This window comes from Cyprinus carpio, chromosome A3 (genome assembly GCF_018340385.1).
Source record: "Cyprinus carpio isolate SPL01 chromosome A3, ASM1834038v1, whole genome shotgun sequence".
Lineage (NCBI taxonomy): Eukaryota > Metazoa > Chordata > Actinopteri > Cypriniformes > Cyprinidae > Cyprinus > Cyprinus carpio.
This window is the reverse complement of record NC_056574.1, coordinates 22947244-22974088: the sequence shown is the minus strand read 5'-3', so window position 1 is coordinate 22974088 and position 26845 is coordinate 22947244. Positions and strand designations below refer to the sequence as shown.

The 26845-nt window shown below is 37.3% G+C and overlaps 2 protein-coding genes across 4 annotated transcripts in view; one reads left to right on the top strand and one right to left on the bottom strand.

The window, feature by feature from the left end:
* LOC109059214 (DDB1- and CUL4-associated factor 7) lies at nucleotides 1–4454 on the top strand. 2 transcript variants are annotated; one of them, XM_019076420.2, is made up of 7 exons: nucleotides 1–533; nucleotides 819–977; nucleotides 1454–1565; nucleotides 1950–2068; nucleotides 2157–2366; nucleotides 2466–2583; nucleotides 3300–4454. In XM_019076420.2, exons 1-7 carry the CDS (start codon nucleotides 396–398, stop codon nucleotides 3470–3472), a joined length of 1029 nt encoding a protein of 342 aa, XP_018931965.1. In that variant the 5' UTR covers nucleotides 1–395; the 3' UTR covers nucleotides 3473–4454. The 2 variants fall into 2 exon arrangements, with proteins under 2 accessions (XP_018931965.1, XP_018931956.1); XM_019076411.2 differs by having other exon boundaries at nucleotides 3297–4454.
* A 2747-nt stretch (nucleotides 4455–7201) lies between these two features.
* Nucleotides 7202–26845, bottom strand: part of LOC109051998 (potassium voltage-gated channel subfamily H member 6-like) — a 41393-nt gene continuing 21749 nt past the window's right edge. Inside the window, exons 7-16 of one of the 2 annotated variants that reach the window (XM_042724620.1) lie at nucleotides 18953–19378; nucleotides 17314–17731; nucleotides 16490–16689; nucleotides 15940–16192; nucleotides 13961–14154; nucleotides 13740–13836; nucleotides 13350–13643; nucleotides 12082–12265; nucleotides 11773–11971; nucleotides 7202–8434 (exon numbers count right to left, since the gene is read on the bottom strand). In XM_042724620.1, coding sequence (XP_042580554.1) covers nucleotides 8150–8434; nucleotides 11773–11971; nucleotides 12082–12265; nucleotides 13350–13643; nucleotides 13740–13836; nucleotides 13961–14154; nucleotides 15940–16192; nucleotides 16490–16689; nucleotides 17314–17731; nucleotides 18953–19378 — 2550 coding nt within the window. In that variant the 3' untranslated portion in view covers nucleotides 7202–8149. Of the gene's footprint in view, nucleotides 8435–11772; nucleotides 11972–12081; nucleotides 12266–13349; nucleotides 13644–13739; nucleotides 13837–13960; nucleotides 14155–15939; nucleotides 16193–16489; nucleotides 16690–17313; nucleotides 17732–18952; nucleotides 19379–26845 lie in introns of those variants that run through there. The other variant, XM_042724625.1, reaches the window with a different exon arrangement.

Genomic DNA, 26845 nt, shown 5'->3' with positions numbered 1-26845 from the left:
TTCTATCAAGGACTTTTATTTTGAAACACGCGCACATCCTCACAGACTCAATGCGCCGTTGAGCGGTCGGGCCTATTTAGGGCTTTCTAAAGTTAGGATTAAAACCGTTGGGACGGACCAAAAACATGGGCGTTTAGCGACAAACAGTCTTAATTATCGAGTGGATGTCTGTGAGCTTCACTAAGTAGGTTTTGTGTCGTCGCAGAGCGCACTCGTCGTTTTCGCGGCCGTTGCGGAGGGGATTGTTATGACATTATTCTCTTTGTCTCGCGCTACACGAACCCGAGACCGTCTTTCCTGCTGAAAGAGCCTTTTTCGGCGATCGGTGCAACGATAGGTATTCTACACGACCCAATTCTTACTGGTTCTCACCGATCCGATCGAGGGATTGAATCATGTCGTTGCACGGTAAACGAAAAGAGATCTACAAATACGAGGCGCCATGGACCGTCTATGCGATGAACTGGAGCGTCAGACCCGACAAGCGCTTTCGGCTGGCGCTCGGCAGCTTCGTCGAGGAATATAACAACAAGGTAAACAGCTGTGCGACTTAGTTTCGCCTTCCTATGCCTGCTGTCAACCTAGCATATAAAGAAGTATGCTTGAAAATGTCAAGTAACATGTTAGGTGCAGATGAAAAGAGTAATAAGAGTGTTGGTCATAGATGTCATCCGTAGAGTCAAATGTATCACTCTGTATTGTGTTGCTGTATTACTTGTTATTTGTGGATAATAATTTGACAGCTGTCAGAAAGTCCTCATCTTTATGAACCCAGTAGATGGACATTGTTACATCAGCTGTTTGTTTGTGATGTTCAGGTCCAGCTGGTGGGTCTTGAGGAGGAGAGCTCGGAGTTTGTATGCAGGAATACCTTCGATCATCCGTACCCCACCACCAAGATCATGTGGATCCCTGACACCAAGGGCGTCTATCCAGACCTGCTGGCCACCAGTGGAGACTACCTGCGCATTTGGAGGGTACGTACACTTTCTGCTGCGCATCAGACTGTATTCATGCTTGACTGCACTGCACAAGACAACATGAGATGAAAATTAATCTCATTTACTTACTACTTACACATCCTTGGTCTTACTGTGAACATTTCTCGATGCATTCCAAAAAAAACAAACATTCGAAATGTATTCAAACTTAATACTTCAATTTTAATGCTTTATATGCTGATCCTCTGATCCGGTTTTCCTTCTCCACTCATGTCACTTGTTAATCAATAGCCAAATAGATTTTTTTAGACTGCTTGATGGAATCCATCTGTAACTGATTTCATGGTGAAATGTCTCTTAACAATAGTTCACAATAAGACCAGAAATGTGTGTTGTTAAGTAAGTTAATAAGGTACATTTTGATGAAACTTTAAATGATTAGGGACTCTCTCAAACACACAAACTCAGTAAATATAAATGGAGTAAGTGAACTGGATGTATCTTGTTGTCAGGTGAACGACACAGAGACCCGTCTGGAGTGTCTCCTGAATAATAACAAGAACTCTGATTTCTGTGCACCTCTGACCTCTTTTGACTGGAATGAAGTGGACCCCAATCTTCTGGGTGAGAGCCCATGTAGTCAGCCTGTTTGTGTGGCAGTGTTGTGATTTGTTATCTAAAGCTATTTAAAGGTATTTTGTTAATTAAAATAAAGCAATAAATAAATTGGAAACAAAAAAATTCATTAATAAAAAAAAACAAAGTTTATTTTATATATATAAACTATATATATAAATAATGTTTCTTTTGCATTTTGGTTAATTGAAAAAAAAATAGCAATGTTGACTTGGCAACTGGTAAGATTAATTTGAAATGCTAAAATTGCTAAATCTAAATGTAAAAATGCTAAAATAACACTTGTTTGGAAGAAAAATGTATGTTTTACACATTTGTCTGTTTGCCTCTCAAAAGATCATCAGGGTTTCGTGTGTATTTTCTGGTTTTCAGGCACTTCTAGTATTGATACCACCTGCACGATCTGGGGTTTAGAGACAGGACAGGTCCTGGGGAGGGTCAACCTGGTGTCAGGTCATGTCAAAACACAGCTAATTGCTCACGACAAGGAGGTGAGGAAGAACTCACCCCAGTTCTTCAGATCTGTGTAGCTTGTAAAGTTCTCTGTAAAAATGTGTTTTTTTTTTCATTGGCTTTCAGGTGTATGACATCGCATTCAGCCGTGCGGGTGGCGGTCGGGATATGTTTGCGTCTGTGGGAGCAGACGGATCTGTGCGCATGTTTGATCTGCGGCACCTGGAGCACAGCACCATCATCTATGAGGACCCTCAACATCACCCGCTGCTGCGCCTGTGCTGGAACAAACAGGACCCTAACTACCTGGCCACTATGGCCATGGATGGGATGGAGGTCTCTCTTTTAGCTCCTTTTACTGTTTTAGCATATTTGTCCTCATCTTTTTTCATGTCCCTCACTTTTGGCTATCTAATATTGTTTTATTTTTGTCAGGTGGTGATTCTGGATGTGCGTGTGCCGTGCACACCAGTGGCTCGTCTCAATAATCATCGTGCCTGTGTGAACGGCATTGCATGGGCGCCCCACTCCTCTTGTCACATATGTACAGCAGGTTAGAAACCAGCCCGGTTAAATACACACACAACAACAAGTGTGTGTGTGTGTGTGTGTGTGTATGTGTGATATATCAACAGGATTTTGCTACAATAAAGAGTCAGATTTTGGTTAGCAGTGACTGAAACGCAGCTTTACACACAACTGTCAGTCTGCATGGAGAGGATCTTGAGACTCCAGGAGCTTCAAACATCTGTTTAGCTATTAATGCTTTTATTTAGCTAAAATGCATTAAATTGATCAAATGAACTTTCTGTTCATCAAAGAATCATAAAAAAAAATTTAAATAAAAAATATCTATATCTTTTTTTATAAAATTTTAAGCAGAACTGCTTTCAGCAATGATAATAATAAAAAACAGTTCTTGAGCAACAAATCAGGGTATTAGAATAATTTCTAAAGGATCATGTGACACTTCCATTTGTTATCATTGTTTAAAAACATTAAGTAACATGAGCTAACTAAAAAATACTTCCAAAACATTTAGTAATCTTAGTTCCATTGAATTTGATCACTTACTAATCTATTATTCATATCAAATCTTAACTTAATGTTATTCATCACATGCATTAAATTGTTTATACATGCAATAGTTTTGAATTCCTGAGCGGTCTGATTGTGTGAGTTCTGTTATTAGACTATAACAGCAGTGACAGTGCCGTTTCATACAAGTCTTCTTTACCTGGCCCCCTTTTCTTTTAAATACCACTGTAGCGGACGATCACCAGGCTCTGATCTGGGACATCCAGCAGATGCCGCGGGCCATCGAGGACCCCATCCTGGCTTACACGGCCGAGGGAGAGATCAATAACGTGCAGTGGGCCTCCACTCAGCCCGACTGGATTGCCATTTGCTACAACAACTGTCTGGAGATCCTGCGGGTGTAGAGCCGAGGCAGAATTACTGGAAGAGAGTCTTTCATGGAGCAGAGACTTGTTTTCTAAAGTTCCTGAGGTCTGGGGGTTTCAAGTGGGGAAACGATATTGAACGGGCCTGTGGGAACAACAGTGTGAACAATGTGTTTGCAACGTTTGTCTGGGAGAATGAAGCCGTATGTATGAGTACCTGTGTTTCTGCACAAATATTCTATTTGTCTGTTTTCCTACTTGCCGGTGTCCCAGAGTCCTCATATTGGGATCTTAAACACAACTGTAATTTGTGTAGGGAGAGATATACGTTTATTCTGTTTGACCGGTAAAAACATTTTTGAAAACTAGGATCATAAAGATGCGAATTTGCCAACATGGACAATGCAAAACTACCATTTTATTAAGATGTAATTGCTTACTACAAAGATGAATAGTTTTAAAGGTTCTTCGAACTTTAGAATCCTGTTTTTTCATTTCAGGAAAGTGCCATTTATTTGTATCCTTGGAAACTGTTAAATACCAGATAATATGGAGATAAAATGCTTGAAATCACTGCAAAACATTCATAATTGTTCCTCAGACATGCTCACAATTCGTTTAAGTCAGTTTTTGAGTGGACAATATATTGGTCTTTTTCACTTAAAAATGCAGTTCCTGTTATATTTTTCTCCATGTTATTTTTCATTAAAAAAAGTTAGTCCCCTTTCAGCATGCTTGTGCTCGAAGTGAAATGTGAACTGTATACATATATAAATATTATGTACAAGGTAGGACAAAAGCATCACTTTTCCAGAATAACTTTGCATTGCGAGTCTTTTGGTTGGTACATGAAATTTTGTTACACTAATATGATGTAATAGTAACACCACACTTTTCGGTCAAATAAAAAGTGAATTTGCAAGGCTGTGTGGGATCCTGATCACCTCACACTCTTAGATGTAAGTAGTTCTGTGTGTGTCCAGCCATGATGCTTTTCTATTAATAAACTCTTGTTCTTTCATAAAGCTTTCTGTCTTAATTAATCATGGAAAGGCCAGTATCTAATGTTTAGGAATGTACAAAACTGGTTATTGGCAGATATTAGAGATTATTTTATTGGTTAGATACTGAATATTTAATTCTGCATGCTCATTAGGGCCCGAGCACCGATGGTGTGAGGACCCTATTGTATCTGCTTTGTTTATTCTTCTTCTTCTTCTTCTTCTTCTTCTTCTTCTTCTTCTTCTTCTCCAAAATGAATCGCATTTTTGAGGGCCTAAACATGCTCGAAAAGTCCTGAAACTTTGCACACGCGTCAGACCTGGTGAAAATTTACGTCTGATATAGGTTTCAGAAAAGGGGTGTGGCAAAATGGCTCGACAGCGCCACCTATCGTAAAAAAAATCAACAGCCCTCGAGCTGTGTTTCATGTACATGCATGAAAATTGGCACACATATGTAAAGCATCAGTACCTACAAAAAAGACTCTTGGAGCATTATCCGAAACCCAACAGGAAGTCGGTTATTTTTAATTTTATGAGCAAATTTTGCATCATTTTTGTCATTTGCATGCCTTGTATTTTAACGAACTCCTCCTAGAGATTTTTTTCAGATCAACACCAAATTTGGTATGCCTAATCTGAAGGCCTTTGCGATGTTAAATTGCGAAGATCTTGAGTTTTCGTTGAAGGGCGTGTCCGTGGTGGCCTGACGAATTTTGATGATTCGCCATGAAAAATTAAGTTGCTTTAACTTAGACATACAATGTCCAATCTGCCCCAAACTTCACATGTTTGATAAGACTCCTGACCTGAACAGATTGATATGCCCATATTCAGTTATAGTCATAGAGCCACCTACTGGCAACAGGAAGTGACATATTTTACACTGTAACAAACTACCCCGAGAAATTTTCTGCCATAAGTTTTTTTTTTTTTCAGTCACTCTATTCTAAAGGCCTGTGTGATGTTAAATTGTGAAGATCTTGAGTTTTCGTTAAAGGGCGTGTCCATGGCGCCGTCACAAAGTTTGATGTCTCGCCATGGGAATAAAAGTTATTGTAACTCAGGCATAAAATGTCCGATCTTGCCCAAACTTCACATGTTCGATAAGAGTCCTGGCCTGAACACATCTGATATCCAATATTCCATCGGGTGTGGCAAAATGCCTCGATAGCGCCACCTATACATTTTCAACGGAGTGCGCCTCGAGCTACGTTTCACGTACATGTACAAAAATCGGTACACACATGTAACACACTAATACCTACAAAAAAGTCTCTTGGTACGAAATTCGAATCCCAACAGGAAGTAAGTTATTTTGAATTTTCTCTGCAAAGTTTGTGTCGTTTTTGAGGAATTCAGGGGTTGTACTTTAACGAACTCCTCCTAGAGATTTATTCAGATCAACAACAAACTTTGTCTGTGTAATCTAAAGGCCTTTGCAATGTTAAATTGCGAAGATCTTGAGGTTTCGTTTAAGGGCGTGTCTGTGGCGGCCTTACAAATTTCGATGTTTCGCCATGAGAAAGGAAGTTGCTATAACTCAGACATACAATGTCCAATCTGCCCCAAACTTCACATGTTTGAGAAGACTCCTGACCTGAATATATCTACATGCCAATATTCAGATATCGCTATAGCGCCAGGAACAGGAACAGGAAGTGACATGTTTTACGCCGTAACAAACTACTCCTGGATATTTTATGACATTTTATAATTTTTTTTGGTCAGTCTAATCTAAAGGCCTTTGCGATGTTAAATTGTAAACATCTTGAGGTTTCATTAAAGGGTGTGGCCATGGCTCCGTGACAAAGTTCGATGTCTCGCCATGGGAATAGAAGTTGTTGTAACTCAGGCATGAGATGTCCGATCTTCCCCAAACTTCACATGTTCGAAAAGAGTCTTGGTCTGAACACATCTGAAGGTCATTATTCCACTATAATCATAGCGCCACCTGCTGACAACAGAAAATGGCTTGTTTTGCAATAACTTAAACATGCAATGTCCAATCTGCACCAAACTTCAAATATTTGATAAGAGTCATGGCTTGAAGATATCTAAAGGCCAGTGTTCAGTTATAATCATAGCGCCACCTGTTGGCAATAGGACCCAAAATGCTTTATACTAACTCAAACATTCCATGTTCAATCTGCACTAAATTTCATATGCTTGATAAAAGTGCTGGACTGAAGAAATCTACATGACAAAATCCAGTTATAGTCATAGCGCCACCAGCTGGCAGCAGGAAGATTGGCACATATAAATGACTTTGACATATTCCTCTTATATTTACCGCATTAAATGCATATTTCTCGCCGTTCGCTGTTTTACAAAAGCCACCCGGTGGTGGTGAGCCCGGGTGCGAGGGCCCATTCATCGCTGCTTGCAGCTTTAATTTTCTTTATTTTTGTGTTCCAATTAAATTTGCCATCATCTAATGCTCACTACTAAGTTTATATTAAAAAAAAACTGTTTAATTACACTGTTAAATGTAATCTTTTGCAAATATCTAAATGCATGAAAGTGTTTATTCAGTGATAGCATCCCTCTTTATGAATGAAAACTAGCTAATATTAAAATGTATAGTATGAAAAATGTCATTTTCATTAATAAGTAGTGATGCTATCACTGAACACTACATAATACAAAAATAACACTGTGTATAACATTATAACAATTATAAGCTTGTTAGTATTTACCATTTTTAATATCAGTTCATCCATAGTAAAACAAAAAAATGAAGAAAAAGAGACCACAAATATTGGAATCCCAGTGCAGCATTAGTAGATCTTTATAAATAACATTTAATCTAAAAAATAATAATTGTGTGCTTTTAGAAACCTTCACAGTCCAATAAAGGTTTCCAATCATTTTACATACATTCATCTGCTTACACTGCAGAGGTAAAACAAACTTTACACTGATTTCATCTCCAAAAGTGATTTACAAAAAAAAAAACAGTCCTTCAACTTTCTCCAATCAGAATGTCAAGACTGACTAGTTTTCTCTTTCAAATTCAGTGATTATATTTCCAAAAGATCACACATCATAAGTCTTAACACACAGCAGTCACACCACCCATCAGCAGTTAAAATAACCACTTCAGTGAGAAATATTTCATAACCCTGAATTGATGCTTATTTGGTTACTATGAATACAAATATACAAAGCTTCATTTTTGTGCCAGTCATAACATCATTTCATGTAGTAATACATTAAATTTGGGTCAAACACCTACACACATCTTTATATATATATATATATATATATATATATATATATATATATATATATATATATATATATATATATATATATATGCTGACGTAAGAAGACAAGATGAGGTTTAGTATGTAATGACAAATCTCAGACAAAAATGTATAATGTACATGATGGTGGCAGATGATTATAATCTCTCTTTGACCTTGTCTTTATTGCTCACTGAGCTTCTCTTCATATTCAATAACACAAAAGTCGAGAGGTGTTACCAAATACTCTCGCATCAGAGGAAAAATTCCTGCTCTGAATGAGAAGGGATATGAGACAAAACACCTCCGAGATTCAGAGAATTCTGCAGTCACCGCTTTCTCTACTGGACGCTCTTTTAACTAATGAGTAACATGAAGACATTTTATTGCAGAAGTGCAGTATTGAGCTGTTTGAAAAGAGAAACCATATTTGCGTCTCGGAACGGAGAGTAGTCTGTTTTTGGCCTCTAGCTTCCAGGTAAGACTGGATTGGACACATGCCTCTGGATTTCTGGTGAACCCTCCAGCGTGCTCGGACTCTCCAGACTGTCCGGGAGCGATGGGAAGCGCAGGCTTCTACACAGCAGTCCCGGGGTCTGTGGATGAGGCTCTCTGGGGGGATTCAGTCCTGTGGGCACAGCCAGCTCTGTCTCTGGGGACATGGACATGGTGTCATTGGAGGCAACTGTTAGATGGATCCCACTGGACAAAGAGTCTGGAGACTTCTCTTTGAAGCTGTCCAAGTCAGGGCTCTGTGGATAAAACAGGTCCAGTTCAATACAGACATGCAGCATGCTCACTACAAAGATTTGTCTAGCCAGCTGATCATGTAAGAACACAGAGATCAGTCTAACTGACGAGTATCTTACTTGGTGACAATCACTATGTTACCAATATCAATTACAGCTCTTATATACTTGAGCATGAAAATTAGAAATATCCCCCAAAAATAAAATTATTCTCTGCAAAACTGAGGTTGTTCAGCAGGGGTTTTTATAGTGGGGCCTCTAGACTCTCAGGGGGCTGCAAGAAAGTTCTAGGGGATCTACAGGAAATTGGTAAGAAAATGCATTTTTTAAATATATTTTTGTATTGTTTTTTTTTTTTTTGTTAAAGAATTTTAATAAATGTGTGCATAATATTTACTAAATGTTATTGTTGTTGACTTTTATTTATTTTATATTTTTGTTATATTATTTCTGTAAAAAAAATCATGAAATTATTATAATAATATAATATAATATAATATAATATAATATAATATAATATAATATAATATAATATAATATAATATAATAAAGTTATTCATTTTATCCTTGGGGGCATATTATTGAAAGTTTCTTACCTTATTTCTTAACTTAAGATGCGATAACTTAAGATGTGATTTTTCAGAAATTCGTATTACAGAAGCAAATTTTACCTTGATTTGGGATTCTTATCCTATCTTACAAAATCGTATTTTATCTCTAGTTAGGAAATCTTAAAAGGGTCATCGGATGCTAAATTCACTTTTATATGTTGTTTGAACATAAATGTGTGTTGGCAGTGTGTGTACACATTTACCCTAATAATAAAAATCCACCCAGTGGTTTTTATTCAATCCGTAAAAATAATATCCCCTTTTTTAAAATCAGGCCATTCTCAGCTTCTTGTCTGTGTGACGTCACACAGATGAAGGCCGCTCCCACGATTGTTGATTGACATGGCCGTCTTACTTTAGACCTGCCCTGAGTAAGCTGTAACAGTCCGAACACCTTTGATTCATTGCCGGAGAAGGTGTAGACAAGAATGGCTCCATAGCGATTGAGGTGTTCTGTTGTTGGATGGAATAATGAACATAGCCATTTACTCTTGACATCTGAGCCACTCAAGATGCAGTGGATTATGTTTGTTCGTGAAGGGAATGCGCCCCGATCTACCTAAACATGTTTATGTTAGCGCAAATCATTCGTGATCCAACTTCACTTACAGCAGAAGTGAGTATAAGTTTTTTTTTTTTTTTTATGAATCTTTGCAATCGCTGTTCCTAACAATGTGCTAGTTAGGAAATTTCACAGCTAAATGCAGCTAAAGTAAAAAATCTCAGCGCACGGTTCGTCACCCCACAGAAGAGAAGAGTGGGGTCAGCAGAGCTCATTAACATTTAAAGCAACATGCAAAAAACGGGTTGATTTCTGCAGAGCTGATTTTGAGTAGGTAAAATTGGTGTTTTTTACACAACCACTGAGAAATTTTAACCAAAGTATGTTATAGAATTTTCATTAAAGTGTCCCTATTATGCCATTTTCACGGTTGCTGATATTGTTTTGGGAGTCTCCTATAATAGGATTACATGCATGCAAGGTCAAAAACCGCTTTCGTTTTCTCAAAATATGCATTTAATATCACCTAATTTTCCAGCGATTCTCAAACGATTCGTTCGAAGCAGTTCTAAGATTCAGTTTCTCTAAACCCTTCCTTTCTGTGAGCCTACTCTGCTCTGATTGGTCAGATGGCCCAGTCTGTTGTGATTGGTCTACCGTATACAGTGTGTCTGAAACTGATACTGATTCATCTTTTAACAGCAAGCGTTTTGTGAATCCCGCGTTGAACTCATCGAGATTAGAGAAGCAGTCGTCAGTAGAATGACATGTTTGTGGGCGGGGTCAAGTTGTTCGTTGCTGGCCAACGTAGAACATAGGCGGAAATTATGCAAATGTGTTACCCCGTGACATGTAGCCGTCACGGGAGTGGGATTCGAATTACTAACTTTATTTATCGTTCACTTGCAGCTGTACAACTTTGCTGATTGTTTAAATTCACATACAGCTACATTACACACTGCATGAAAGCTTGGGAATGGCATAATAGGGGCACTTTAAGACCCTAAAGAATCATATCAACTTGTAGAAAATGGGCATCCGATGATCTTTTAAATTGTATTATCAAGTTCGATAAACCACTTTTGGGTCTGTTACCAAGCAACCAACACTGTGCGAGCTGGTGATGAGATAAACAAAATAATAGAAGCTACTTCACTTTGAAAATCGTCTTTTGCACTATAACCGGTAATGCTCCGTGATGCTTTGTCGGTCTCTGTAATGCTGGTTGCAGTTCCTGTGCTAACTGTAATATCATGTTGCCTAGCAATCTGTAATTACTTATAAGTGTTTTGTCATCAAAATGTAACACATCTTCAGGGTCCTCCAAGAGTCTTTCTACCATTAAACATCTCCGTTCTTCATCTTCATTTAAATGTAATACCATTGTTGGACAGTGCAGTTGTAAGCATTATTTCCGTTAGCTTTCAAATAATTTAGAAGTTAGGACAGCTGTGGGGTTGTCCTAAAGTTAAGAAAGTTTTTAGGATTTTTTTGTCAAGTTAGGAGGTTTCTGTAATACCCCTTTCCTATCTGTAGTTAAGATAAGCTAACACACTTAGGAAATGCTGTTCTGTAATAGCTTTTGTCCTAAATGTGGTCCTAACTGAAGTTACTATGGTTACCAAACAGATAAGATTTTAAAGTTAGGATCTTTCTGTAATACGCCCCCAGAGGTTTATAAATCTAACATATCTCTAATAGTGTATTAGTATATGTATATTTTAGTAATTTCCTTTAGCTTTAGTCAAAAAAATAAAAAATCATGAGGATAATTGTGACTCTTTTATTCTGTTAAAACCCAAACATTTGCATATAGTTTTGTGAAGAATAGAATAGAATAGAAATATGTAATATAATAAATATTTCTAAGTTAAAAAAATTTACCCTTCAGGTTTATAATTTATTTTATTAATATGTGTATATTTGAATAATTTCTTTTAGCTTTAGAACAATTTAAAAGCTTTTTTAATTTTGAAAAACAATATGTTTATAGTAACAATTGTCTTAGCCTGCTTAGTTCCCCTTGAAAAAGGACTGTCATATATTTGAACATGAATAAGAGATGGAAATGCAGCCAGTATATTTATTTTTACATTACTGGTCTGTTTTGTCCTCCTCATACTGCTTCTGGTATTACACATCTACTGTTCATCTATATAATGTGCGGTTTACAAACCCACATGGAATTATCACACCCTTCTTCTCTCATTGCTCACATGACAACCTACCTTACCAGGTGATGAACTGTCATGGATCTGTAAAGATGGCATAGTGCTGTGTGTTGCTGTGGTGTACAGGCTGGTAGGATGAGCGTGGTGGGCCAGCGTTTCAGGGGAAACAGCGCTGTAGGCAGGGGGGACAGGTACCATCTGCCTCTGCAGCAACTGCAGGATCACATTTATATCAGTTGTTATCCTGGTCTCCAGTCTTTAAAGAGAGAGAGAGAGAGAGAGAGAGAGAGAGAGAGAGTAGAATTATAAGGCAAATGCAGACTTTGCACTATTAAAAGCTATCTTTTTTTCCTCCGGATATCAGACCTGTTGAGTTGCGACTGCAGCAGCTCCAGACGTGCCTGCAGTCGACTCGGTCTGTCCTCAGTGCAGGGGCTGTGATGGTGGTAGCAGGCCTGCACTGCAGAGGAACGTCTCTGACCCTCTGAGTACTGACTGGCCCTGCGGTCGGGCAAATAGCCGTACAACCCCGACACGTTCAGAGGAGTCGCTGTATGGATGAAGAATGAGTAGAAAGATTAAGAGGAACAGAAAGATACAAAATTATGGACAGGTTAAAGATGGAGAAGACTACAATGGTTATAAAATATCACAAATAAGTAGATAAAAATAAACAGTAGCTGAACACCAATATGCATAGTTCCACCAACTACAAAATGTACATACTGGCTGGCTATAATTTTAAGTTGGCATGAAGTTCAAATTCATCCTGTCCACATTTAAATGCATGTCATACATCTTATGTTTGTATGTTTATATGATTAAACATTTTTTTACATTGCAATTTTTAATCAAAATGTTATGACTGTATCTTCGGGTGAAATTACAGACTTTTCTTTGTAGATGTATATGCCAGACTTTTCCAATCATTTAATCCACTTATACTGCTCCTTTCCTCCACACCTTTGTCATGGAATATTATGCAACCCAGGTTATTTGGAAAAACGTGCCTCTACCTACATTTCTGCAAAACTCCAAAAACGTACCTATACATACAGTTTGCTGCAGTTCCACTTGAAATGAACACTTGTGGCAGTAAAGCACCAATAATCTTTATATGTTATGATTAAGGGGCAGATTGTCAATTAATGAAGGTGACATTTTCATTTTCGCATAGTTCCTTGCACAATACTGTGATATCGGCTCTAAAAAACTTATAGTGCATGATTTGTAAAACATTATAAGATTCGCATCACATACCCAGCTCCATATGTATGGCTTTTCTGACATAGTAAACTTGCTCAGTAGCACACCTGGCACAATGCTGCAATTGCAATGCAGAGCACTTGGGTACAAATCCCAAAAAACACGGTTTAACACAAAAGTTCAAAGGGTTAATAAGTGCATGAACCAATGTGTAAAAAAAAAAGTACATTTATGTTAGAAAACTAAAAACTTTTTTTTTAGTAGCACTCACTGGACATTTCACTTTTAAAATGTTGCAAAACTTTCACAAAAAAAAAAAATGTAATAATATTTTTGCAAAAAGGTCCCCACAAGCTCATATATTTTTCATGAATTTGGGCTGATTCAGAGGACTATGATTCAGAAAGCACCAAACCTAATCCTGCTACCTGTGTATGGATGTGTCCCTCCCAGTGGTCCTCCAGTGGCAGAAGCTGTGCTGTTGCCGGGTGGCATGAGGCTGACTACAGAAGGGGAGCATTCTTGCATCTCTGTCCCTGGTGAGTACATTTCCCCTTGGCCAGATACCAGTGGCTTCATGTCCTCCTCACTGGACATGGAATCAGCACTGGCATTGCTGCATAACTCATCCCAGTGTGAGAGCGGTATTGCCCCCCGGTGGTTCCCCACAGGCGAACAGGTCTGCACTGGGTACGTGTCCATTCCATCTCGGTCCATCCCATCTGAGTGATGCAAGAGAGAAGAGAGAGATCAGAATAGTATATTGCTGCAGTGAAATAATTTTTTGTGGTCCTCCTGGACTAGATGGGCACTGTTACCAGGTCGATTTCGCTGTAAGGGGTTCCTCCGATGTCTGGGTCGACGGTACCCACAGTCTGAGTCCTCGCTTGGGGTTGGATGCATGTTTCTGTCTGCCTGATACACATTCAAGCTTCAGTAACTCACATAATTACACATGCTGAAACACATATACTAACTTGTTATTGTCCAAAACACACAATTATTTCATCTGTATTGTGTGTGAGTTTGAGTGGCTTACATCTCGAAGGTTGAATGTAATCTCCAGGTTACTCCAGAAGCTGTCGGCGAAATCGGGGTACATGTCCAACACTTCCAGCAGGTCGTCTCTGAGGATCTTGTGCAGGTCACAGTATGTCAGAGCCCTCACATCTGCGCTTGATTTTCCCGGCCTGGTATATAGACTGATGGGCTCCCCAAAAATATCATTTTTACCTCAGTGAAAAGAGTGGCAGGAGTTGGAATAATTAGAAGAAAAGAGAAAAATAGAGATATAGAAAGAATAGCATTACATTTGGGTGCCAAATAGGCTTCAACCACTAAGGGGCACTATAAAGCTGCATTTTAGTGTGGCTACTGTATGTTGGGACCATACACTGCTGACAGGACGGACCTCCCTAGAAAACACTCATGAGCAGCGGCATGAACTTAAGAAATGATCCTCGAGTATTAATCTCCAGTCATTGTTTTAACTTTTACAATGCAATGTGTTTGTTCATCTCACTGTAATATGTTCTGGGGGGGGGGGGGGTGTAGCGGAATCAATATCTGTATATTTGTATCCATATCTATGAAACCGAAAGTGGGCGGGGCTTTATCCAGAAGTTCATTCAATTAATTGAGAAAACTGTAAACCGCTATGTCTATGATTTTACATACACATATGTCTATGATTTGTACATCTTTTTTCTTCATAGTTATCACTGAACAAATATGCCTTGTGTAACTGATAAAAAATATTTTTCATTATGATTATAACATTTATTTAAAAATCTTCTAGCTTTCGGAGCCAATAGCCTTGTATAGACTGTGATTTGAGATATAACGCGGTTTTGCTACGGGAGACCCGAGTTCGAGCCTCAACTCGTGGACCTTTTGTGATTAAAAAGTTCTAAAAGTAAAATAAGAGGAATATATATAACACTGTGTACTGAGTAATGGCAGGACAACCATAACCTCAAATAAGAGGAGGCTGACTCTATAAATAGCTGATTAGAAGACATGGAGGTTGAAACAAATAAAAAAGAAAGACCTTTTACTATGCACACAAATGCAAATCTGAACAAATTATAAAGAATATGCATAAATGCCATCTGAGAGAGAGAGAGAGAGAGAGTGAGCCTATCATACAAAGTTTAAAACATTTAAATAGTCATATTAAGCAGTAGAAAATGTATATGTATCTTAGTCGATTATTAGGCCAGAGCTGGTTTGGTTTCTGAGAGACGGTCAGGGATGGAATGCAGCTGTTTGCTTATTTCATTCATTAATTCATTCGTTCAATCATTCATCATATCATACAAGATTTAATATATATATCAAATTGTAGAACATGTGTATGATGTAGTATTTTTGATGATTTTCTCCTGCCAAGCTCTGATTTCTGAGAGATGCACAGAGAGGCAACAGCAACATGGTTATTTAATTTTTGCTCATTTCATTCGTGTTTACTCTCATTGACTTCACACACTCATTATTGCGTAGTGATTTTAAAGGTTATGTATAATATCACACTTTCTCCTGGATCACCTGCTATCCAGCAAACACAAGAAGTGTCTGTGTCAGCCGAATATTATTCAGAATAATTATTTGTTATTCATTTTGAATAAATTACATTTTATAAATTACATTTTAAAAGTTATTTTCAGTTACAACAATGTGTAACAATATTACTGATTTCACTGTATATTTGGTAAATAAATGCAGCCTTGTTGAGCATAAGAAACATCTTTCATATATCTAAAAAAAAATCTTAACAACCCAAAATGTTTAAACAGTAGTATAAGCTGAAACAAATGAACAGAGAGTAAAAACCAAGATGCAGTTTTCTGAGCAAAACAATGAATGTGAAGTATCAAGCTCAAACCACAAATAAAATCTCTTTGCCGTTTGCTAAAGTTAAGGCAGCAATTTTTCATTTTCAAGCTGAAGTGGGTTGAAATAAATGAAAGGTGGGGGGAAAATATTACAAAATAAAACAGAACTAGAAAGTAATCAAACCTAAAATGGCCACGACCACATCCTCTCTGAGGATCTCTATGGAGCCGCGGGAGATGAAATATAGTGCGGTCAATACATCTCCACTGTGCACCAGAGTGTCTCCGGGTGGGGCATGGGTGGTCCTAAAACGCATGGCCAGAGCCCGCAGACAGCCCTTGCTTGCCCCCCTGAATGCCTTACAGTTCTGCAGCAGACTGCGGTTCAAATGCAGACAGATGTCAGCCTGCAGACACTCCGGAAAACCCTTCAACACCTGTAGCAGGTCATAGGAGAAAAAGACAACATTATGCATACAATACAATACAATACAACATACAATATTTTTCACATTTGAATTAAACCCCAGAAATTGACCAGGGGTTAAAAAAAATAAATCAAAACATTAAAAAAATATTTTTAAATGATTTAATTTTTTGGGAACTTTATAACACATATGGAGGTCCGGAAGCCCTCTCACTTTACTTTGAACATCATACAAGGCAGTGTATAAAAGTATATTCATGTAATACTTCAGGAATTTTTTAATTTTGTGTGTGTGTTTGTAACTCACAGCATTCATGTCAATGCCGTTAGTGTAGGACCAGGCGTGCTGGAAGTACTCTTCTAGTCGTTGCCGAAGGCCTCCTGGGATCTGATGGAACCTTATGAACTCTTTCACACGTAGCATCTGAGTGTGATAGCGAGCTGTTCCTGAGTACAACCTCTGAATTATAGCTGACACATTGCCAAAGATACTGGCATACATCAGGGCTGGAAAGGAAGAAGAACAAAGATTATCATCAGCCAAGAGCATGGTGCAAACAAAAGGTTTTTGTTTGTTGTTTTTTAATGTTTTTGAAAGAAGCTGCTTATGCTCACCAAGGCTGCATTTATTTGATCAAAATACAGTAAAAACAGTAATACTATGAACTACTGTGCATTATTATTCTATTTTAATGTTTGTTTTAAAATGTAATTTAATCTTGTGTTGCCAAAGCTTATTTTTCAGAAGTCATTACTACAGACTTCATGATTCCAGTCACATAATACTTCAGAAATTAGTTTAATATGCTGATTTGCAGTTCAAGAAACATTTCTTATCAGTGTTGAAATAAAAGTTGCTTGATATTTTGCAGAAACTGTGATATATTGCTTTTCATTGTTTGTCAATATTAGCGGAGAAAACAAATTCAAATAAAAATTTAAAATTTAAATGAAATTAATAATGAATTTTTACTGAAAATAAGCCAAACTTTCAATCCAATTTGCAATCAAAACAATCTTACTGACCCCAAACCTTTGTACAGTTATGTATATTAATGTTTAAGCTGTTGAAGTTCCCAGTGAAACTTTAGTTGTCATGCCTAATATAGATAATGAATGTAGTGCACTTACAGCCAATGAGCATGACACAAATGGAAAAAATCTTCTCAGGGTTGGTGTTAGGAGAGACGTTTCCAAATCCCACACTGGTCAAACTACTGAAGGTGAAGTACAGTGCAGTTACATATTTATCCTTAATGGAAGGGCCGGAGAAGGAATCGCTGTCATTGTATTGTTTGCCAATCTGGTCAGCCAGGTTGTCCAGCCAGCCGATCTTCATGCCTCCAATACGGGCAGAGCTGGTGCGCTCCACGTTGCCAATGGCATACCAGATGCATGCCAGCCAGTGAGCAATGAGGGCAAAGGTGCACATGAGGAGGAAGAGCACTGCCGCACCGTACTCAGAGTAACGGTCAAGTTTCCTCGCTACTCGCACCAATCTCAGCAGCCGTGCAGTCTTCAGAAGACCAATCAGAGTCGTGGTTTGAGGCTGGAAGTACAGGTTTAAAAGGATAAATTAGTTTGCAGAATCACTCTTATTTTTATTTAGTCTGAATTATTGCGACAGAATGATATTTATGACCTCCTTTCTTCCATGACACACAAAAGGGAAATCTCTGAAGTGACGTGACATACAGCCAAGTATGGTGACCCATACTCAGAATTCGTGCTCTGCATTTAACCATCCAAAGAGCACACACACAGCAGTGAACACACACACACACACACCGTGAACACACACCCGGAGCAGTGGGCAGCCATTTATGCTGCGGCTCCCGGGGAGCAGTTGCTCAAGGGGAGCCTCGCTCGAGGGCACCTCAGTCATGGTATTGCCGGCCCGAGACTTGAACCCACAACCTTATGGTTAGGAGTCACTCTCTAACTATTAGGCCACGACGTCCCTAAGAAGGTCTTGAGCACCATAAAGACTCAAAAAGTCAAGCTGAATAAATCATGACAGAATTTTCATTAATGGGTGAGCTATCCCTTTAAGAAGATTAAAATCATAAAGGTCACAAATCAGATGGACTACTTTAAAGATACTTTATATGGAAAAGTGATTAGCATTTAGTTATTTTAAATTTCTCCTTGTGTTTCATGGAAAAAAGGAAGTCATACAGGTTTGAAACTAAACAAGGGGTCAATGAATAATATCCCTCTAAGTCCTGATTAGTCCTTAAAACACCCTTGCAATTTTCAAAGAATAATGTAGTCAATGTGAATAATGTAATCAAAATAAATAATGCTTCCAGTATATTAACTTCTCCACTTTGTTCTCTTTATATATTAGACTTATATACTATATAAAAGAAAAATAAATGACTATAATCAGGACTCTGGTTTTCATGAGCTAAAATGGCAGATTTCAAATCACATACTTCTGGGAATCGTTACTGTAATCGTTAAACAGTAAGAACCATTATACGATAATATGTTTCATACAGTCCAACCCTATTCTGTGGAAATGACCTTCACCTTTACTGTACACATCATCAATATAGCATTATCTACCGGTGGATAGAACATTCAGAATATCAAACGCAATCAACATGATCACACTGCAATCAATATTCTAGATGATTCATTGACTACTCTGAGTAGTTCTTCGAAAATTAGAAAGTTTAACAATTGTTCGCTCTGTTCTAGTTGTGCGTTTGAAATATAACATTGATCAATATATACCACCTAGCTAGCATGTCACAGCCCTCACCTCATCTGAACCTGATCTGAAAATGAGCAGGTCGAAGGGAATGGCAGCCACAATGTCTATGAGGAACCAGCCCTTGAAGTAGTGCTGAGCGATGCGAGTGGGATTGCTGACCACCTCGTCGTTGTGATTGACATAAGTAGTCCTGAAATTGATGAGGATGTCGATTATGAACATGACATCCACCACCAGGTCCACTACGTTGAGGGGGTTGCAGGTGTAGCCGCAGGTGCGCCTCCTCTCGTCCTCCTGCTCGTTGAGGAGGAAGGCAGCAGAGTAGGGCGTGAAGACCGCCGTGTAGAGCACCAGGAGCAGGATGATCCAGTCCCATACTGCCTTGAACGGGCTGTAGTGGAGGATGGTCCACTTGTGGACGCGTGGAGCTTGAAGCTTGTACTCAGGAAGTACATCTGCCCCAAGTGACAGTACCTGGGGAGAGAATGAAAGAGAGAGGTTAAGAAACAACATGATCAGAGGATGTCAAGGGGTGTTTTTAAATGAATTTCGATGAATGCAAGCGGTCAAGGTTAGCATGGACAGTTCGCCGGCAGATATTATAACTGCACCATCTGGACAGGGTTATTATTGTTAACAAGAACTAAACGAAAAACTTTAAAACACATTTTTGTTCATTGAAATAAAGCTGAAATAAAATAAGTTATAATATTACATAAAAAACAGAAATGCTGCTGAAGTTTAAGAACTGAAATTGAATAAAAACTTAAACTGAACTAAAAATAAAAGTTGAATAGTAATATAAAAAATAAAAATGACAAAAGCACATAACATAATTACTGAAAATTTATATTAAAATAATATATTTTGTCTGGCTGATTTTAATTGAAGGTTTCTTAAAACCATGAAATTAGTGACAATAACTATGTTCCCATCCATCTGTTTTTATTAGAATTTTGGGATATTGCTTAAAAAAAAACAATGGACTGAAGTGCCAAAATCAGCATAAAAAAACGTATGTGCTAAATTTTTATCCAATAACAAGACGTGCATTAACTACAAAGGAAACACATTTACAGAATAAATTTCTCGAAAACAGTCATGTGACTTTGCCTCAACAGATCTTTTGATTGGATAAATGACCTGACAAGAGCACCGATCTCATCGCACACCATGTCAAATTAATCATATTTAAATGCCTGCACCAAAGTCCATATAATCACCTCCCCTAACTGTCTCATACGACTGTTTTCTGAGGCGCAAGTCATTTATTATGCAGGAAAAATAGAAACACAGGCATAGCTTTTGACCAGTTTCACAGGAATTTACTATTTTTTTCTATTATACACAGAAAGGAAACATTTGCAAATGTTTTATGCAACGCTCAAAGTAATTTTGCACATTTGTACAGTGTTGTGGACTGAACAGAATGACAGAATGATTCAGCACAACGGTCCAGTCCCCAAAACAAATTCAATTATACAAACATACCCACTATAAAGTGAAATCTATTATAAAATAGTATAAATGTCAGAAGATATCTCAATAGACCCAAACAAACATACACAATGCACACTAGATGATATCTTAATGGCATTTTAAAGCTATGAACTGTATTGTCATATCCCACTTCAACCCGCACAAGCTTAAGGGATGTACAGTCACTGTGAGAAATGCAGACATTTGCTCATCTTTCATGCTTTGCTCTTCTGTGTTTAAGTCTCCTCTTCCTCTTGACATGTGCCATTATTAAACAGAAGGGCAGCAGCCACGTCTTACAGACCAGATCAAATTTTAAAGGGCATGGACTGAAGAAACGTGTCACAGGGGGAGGGGGTCTGTCTCTGTTAATCGACCACACTGCTTGAAGTGGTTCAAATGTCATTCTATAGGAAAAATGACAGAGAAATAAACAGGAAACCTTGAAGTCTGTCCTTATTTATTCTCCTTCAAGATATCCCAAACCTGTATGATGTTCTTTCATTCATAAATCACAAAAAGAGAATTATCTAAGCACACAATAAATATATCATAATAGTAGAACATATGAGGAAAAATTAAATGTGCACTATGCAACTTTTAGCGCTCTAGTGGTTAATAATCAATACTGCATGCATCCTGTGGAAGAACATTGTAGCCGGAGCTACTTCTCTCAGTTTTTGTTTATGATGAGTCACACAGGTACTGGGCTACTCCACAGTGGTTGTCATCCTGACAGATTTACAGATTTAGTCTGAATATAAATACTTATAGGCGTACCATAGTGAGTCAGGATAAGACAAAAACGCCGATTGGAAGATGGATTCATGATGTACTTGCTCATTATATAAATTTTTGTAAATTCTGAACAAAAAAAAAAAAAAGTTACATATAGTGTACCTTTAAAACATTGTTCAGTTAACATGGCACAAGGTTTGACAACATGATGTTTGGCTAAAAGACACTCAAAAAACAATGACGTTTGATGTTATTGACATCCAACCTTACGAATTCACACACTCTCAGACATTAAGAGCTAGATTTTGTATTGTGTTACTGGGAGGCTTTTTTTGATCAGTTCTTCCATATGCCTCCACTGTCACGTCACTACAGCTTTCTATTATCTGCCTCTACTCTGATCAAAGATCAATCACTTTTAGAGCAAAGCCATAGAAGAACCATTTCGGGTCCACAAAAGAACCTTTCAGTGAACAGTTCTTAAAAGAACCATTTTTTCTTAGTGTGAAAAACAATAATCTGAAGAAGTTTTCTACTATAAAGAACCTTTTGGTCAATGGAAAGATTCCATGAATGTTGAAGTTTCTTCATGGAACCATAGATGCCAAAAAAATAACCTTTATTTTTAAAAGAAAGAAAGAAAGAAAAACTTCACTGTACCATTTGTCTAATAAAGAGACAAAAAGTCCCAAAAATAAGTGACCAAATAAGCGGAACCAAAATAAAAGATACTAAGGTAGTATTTTTTTATGTCTAACATATTGTCAATTAGTATGCAGCAAGCAGTGGGCTATGTATCCGCTGAACTATTTCATACTGAGATCTATTTTCTGCTAGAGCTTTTGTCCAATAGAAAATCACTCCTTTAATACACCATTAGCAGCCTATGATTACTGTGCACACAGACGACCATGGCAACCACTGGCTGCCATGGAAACTTCAAGTTGGTCATTGAACATCAGCCATGTGGGAAAAAGTTGGTCGATCTGAAAGAGTTCTTTCGGGATGGAAAAAACTATTTTGTAAGCAAAACAGTAAAAAGCAGAAAATGACTATAACAGATGCCATGGTATTCAAAGATATGTTCAAATAATAATAATAAAATCTCAAACCTAATGCACTTTTTTTCTGATAAATGAGTATGCACACAGTATTACTTGCTTTTCAGTCTTCTTTCCTTTACTTTTATACAAATTTCAGAACACATGACAAGTTCATGCAAATCACAGCCTTATGCAGTTTGATGTGATGTGATAAGGCATGCGGTTTTCCTTTTTTTTAGGTTGCATGAATGCAATACAGGGCGTTTTTCTTTAGCACTTCAGGCCTCAGAATTGCCTTTGTTTAAGTAGATGAATGGCTTCATTTAAGTAAATAACAGCTTTGAATAGAGCTTTAAAGCAATTTCCCTGCCACCACTTGCCAACTATTCAAGCTGACATCACAGAAATTGTTTATGACAAATGTTTCTCTCTATTAGCCATATCATATGCAAGTAACAAAATACCTCTATAACATCTGCAAATGTACATGTTCATCAAATATTTCTGAATACAACATTAATGTGCATCCTGCATAAACTGCAGTCTGTACTGACCGGTATGACAATGAGAGGCTCCTTGTCCATGTTCTCCAAAGTGTCGTTCTGACTTACAACATCCACAGAAAAACAGTTTGTTCAGAAACAGAAGAAACTTTACAGTATCTACTTAAAAACAGACACTTGGTCACAGTCATCTTTACCACAAAGACACTGGATCTAAAGTAATAAACAAAGCAATACAGCATAGATGGATGATGCCAGCTTTCAGAATCCAAGAGAACAACAAGCTGGTTTGATGAACAAACAGTCTTAACTGCCTAAATGCACCAATTTACAGGAAAAACAAATCGACAGTAAAGGGAGTGGTGTGGGAGGGTGTGGAACATTTCCAACAGGTCAAACCAAATGAGACCTAAAACGACTGAAAGAGTCTCCTACTGATTAGTTGTCAAAATACAGCATGAAAGGTTATTGCTGCATGCTGCCCTTGCCTGTTTAAATCAACGCATTAATACAGAAAGAATTTTCTGTTTCCGAAGATTAGCGCATCCACAAGTGCATGGTAGAAGAAAACTCAAAATTCACTAAAGACGAAAGTTTATCAAAAAATATTTTTATTTTTATTTTAGACTAGCATGGTGAAAAAAAGTGCAAAAGTGTTATTTCAATCAGTGTTATTGTTAACTAAAAGTACTAAACTTTTATTGTTAACTGAAACTACTAAAGCTGATATAAAATCTAAACCACATCTAATATTTATAAAACTAGACTGAAATAAAAACAAATCAAACCAAAAACTAATAACAATGACAAAAGTATGACAAAAATATTAAAATAAAAGCTAATTCAAAGAATAAGTTAAAATAAGCCATTGCATAAATGTTTCAACTCGTAGCTTATTTCACCATGCCAGTCAAAAAATAAAGATGAATAAATATATTTGTGGTAGATTTTCGTGGTTTAGTTTTCATTCAGTGTGCAGAAAGCATTTGTTGTGGATTTTGCATAAATAATGTGAAATTATTTGTGCATTTTTTCCAGACATTTATTCCAGAAGCACCAAAAAAGTAGACAGGAAATGAAAATGTAGCAATACCTCATTTTTTTTCATAATCAATAGCCCAGCTTTTATAGAACTTCCATTCTTCCTGAATAATATCTATAGTTTAAACATAAAAAAAAAAAAATAATAATAATAATTAAACACGTATGGCTTCTTATTGGAATGATTTGATCAATGCAACAATAGTATTAAGCAAACTACGGTATTTGCTTTTCAGCTTTGGAAGTCAAATAATTAGTAAAAATAAAGCATATTCTCTCACACCCCGATCAGATAATTTAGTATAGATCTACAACTTTTCAGATGAATCTCTACTGAATGAAATGACAAAAGAACTATCAACAAACATTCCTGTGTTGAATATGGAAAGTGTTCAAAGTGTGTTCTAACTCTTAAAGACAGCAAGGACGACAGATTACAAAAATGAAGGTCTCTAACAACAAGCACATACATGTATGAGATAATAGAAGAACATTATTGAAAATAAACCCCAACATGTTGATCAGGATCAGGGTTTGACTGTTTGCGTCTGCCTGTACACTATCCTGCTTTATACATGGCTTCTTACCAAATAAATAAAGCAGCATAATCCATTAATTTGAGGTATAATTATTTTATTAATTTACTTGACCAGCTATGTTGGGTAGAGGTTTCTCTGATAAGTGGTCAGTTGTGCAGTATTTAACTGATGAATGCCATGACTGATCAACCAGAATCAAGTATTTCAGAGAGTCTATTAAAGTTGAGTGCTAATAGTCAGCTGTTTAGCAAAGGTGAACTCTGCCCACCACTGCCCAAATATGTAACTTTTAGTTCTAAACACATTTTACTTCTATGTACTAAATAGCATATGAGTATTTGCACCTGATGCAAGCAAGATGCTATGTGTGTTGCTCTTAATGGTGCAAACAGTATCTACCACTATTTACACACAGTGAAAACAGCATCTACCCTTTTTTACACAGTGTAAAAAGTTGTTCAGAAAGTCTTATATGTCATCACATCATTCCACACATACACATGCTAGTTTACTGATTATGATGGGGACTTCCATAGACTTCTACTGATTTCATAGTTAGCTACTAATATTTCCTATGCTCTAACTCTACCCCTGCACTGCACATAAACCTTTATATCCATTCAGACATTATTTTGTTTATTAATCTTTTTTCTTTTTCATATGGAGTACTGGCAAGTGATTTCAGATTTTGCAATCAGTGGAATTTTGCTATCAGTTGGGAGGCATTTGGTCCCCATATTAGGCAAAACCTTTCCCACACACACAAGCACAGTGACAAGAAGTCCTCAACCTTGAAAAGTGTTATTCACAGCTCACAAAACTGCATCAATTTTCAGTGAAGGATTAAGAAAGTCTTCCACTTGTTCACATATCTTGTTCACATATTTTGCTCATATCATACAGTATCTTGTTCACATTTAAAGCACTGCACATATTTTACAACACTATCAACAATTACTAATCATGTGAAGTCACAGTCCTTTCTTATCAGTCTGCCCATGAACACATACACAAATACACTGTGTGAGCTCACATTCAAATCCATGTAATGGAGAGATCCTAATGACAGAAGGCACTCACATGCACGCACACGAATTCACTGGAGCGAGATATCTGTGCTTATTGATATAATCTAACACTCCGTTTCATAATGATGGAACCAGGCAAATCCATTCTCACTGTCTGCACGCTGACTACAGTCACAAACTCAGTGACACACACACACAGACAAAGATACACAAAAGTAAAACATGCACTGTGCAAAACTTCACCAAGAGCTTTATCTTGTACGGCTAAGGTCAGTGTAACATTTCCATGACGTGTTTTTGATACTATATGTTGTTTGTATAAAAAAAAAAAATCCACCACTCTCAGCTTTTCATCGCTTTCAGTCGACATGCAAAACAAAAACATGATGCATGAAAGGATGTGTTCACAAGCTAATACAATAGACTAAACAAAAAATGGAGAGGGGCGATAAGAGAAAACAAAAAGATAAAAAAAAAAAACTAAAACAAAACAAAGGGACATGTTAAAGCAACCACAACAAATAAAACAAACACATAGTGAATGGGAATCAAAAAACAAAACAAAAAAATGGAAAAACAAACAAAAGTCAAATAAAGACATGTAATTACACGCCACTACCACAAATAAAACAAACACATGGTGAACGGCAGCAAGACAAAACAAAGAAACAAAGACAAAGGCAAATAAAGGGACGCGACCTCAGGCAAAAATATGTCTCAGTTTGCATATGTCTCACAAGTCACAAAAAGTCAACAGAGTCTGACACTGAAACAACACTATTAACAGTGATCTATGTGAGTGGCATCAGCTGCCAGTCAAATCCATCCTGGTCCTGACCTATTTTTTTCCTAACCAGGTGTGAGAGGTGAAAATCAAACAGAGTGAAAGAGAAACAAAGCAGCAAAGGTAAGAAAAGACAGAGCAGATGAAGAGGAGATAAATAAAGGTCAAGGCAAGGATGGTACTTACAGGCTTAAGTTTCTCTTTCAAGCTCATGGTGGCATTCTCTGAGCCGTGCTGAGACAGACACACAGAGCACTGACACAGGGAAACACCGCCCTTTCACACTCGCTCTTTTTCCTCACGCACACAAACAAACACACACACATACTGATAAAGGTGTGGAATGGATGACGGCCATCCCCTTTGTGTAATGATTAGACTGTGTAGACAGAATATGGATCTGATGCAGGCAATGCAAGAGATGCACGTCTCACACAGACTTCTCCCACTGTATGACTATCATTTTGTGTGCCTTTTATCATGTTACATTAGTTACATTACATGTAGTGTGTGAAATCCCTTTATCACAAACACAGAGAATTAACAATACTACAAAATATATTTTTGTAATCTGAAAGTTTTTTAAAATAGAACCTTTTTTAATAACTATTATTAACAATAAGATCTAGTGTAAAACAAGTGATAGTAAAATAATGAAAATCTCCATTTTAGTAAAGAAATTGTTTAAAGAAAATGAATCGGTGGAGACTGTAAATGATGCTCATGTATTGAACAGTGTTACTGTGATCTATACTTCATATGCTTGGCACTAATATTCTGGGATTC

Excerpts from the sequence above, each read along its gene's own strand:
- LOC109059214 (XM_019076411.2), top strand. The coding sequence starts at position 396 with ATGTCGTTGCACGGTAAACGAAAAGAGATCTACAAATACGAGGCGCCA. Across the intron at positions 978-1,453 it reads ACTACCTGCGCATTTGGAGG|GTGAACGACACAGAGACCCG; the intron begins GTACGTACACTT and ends TCTTGTTGTCAG. Across the intron at positions 1,566-1,949 it reads AGTGGACCCCAATCTTCTGG|GCACTTCTAGTATTGATACC; the intron begins GTGAGAGCCCAT and ends TCTGGTTTTCAG.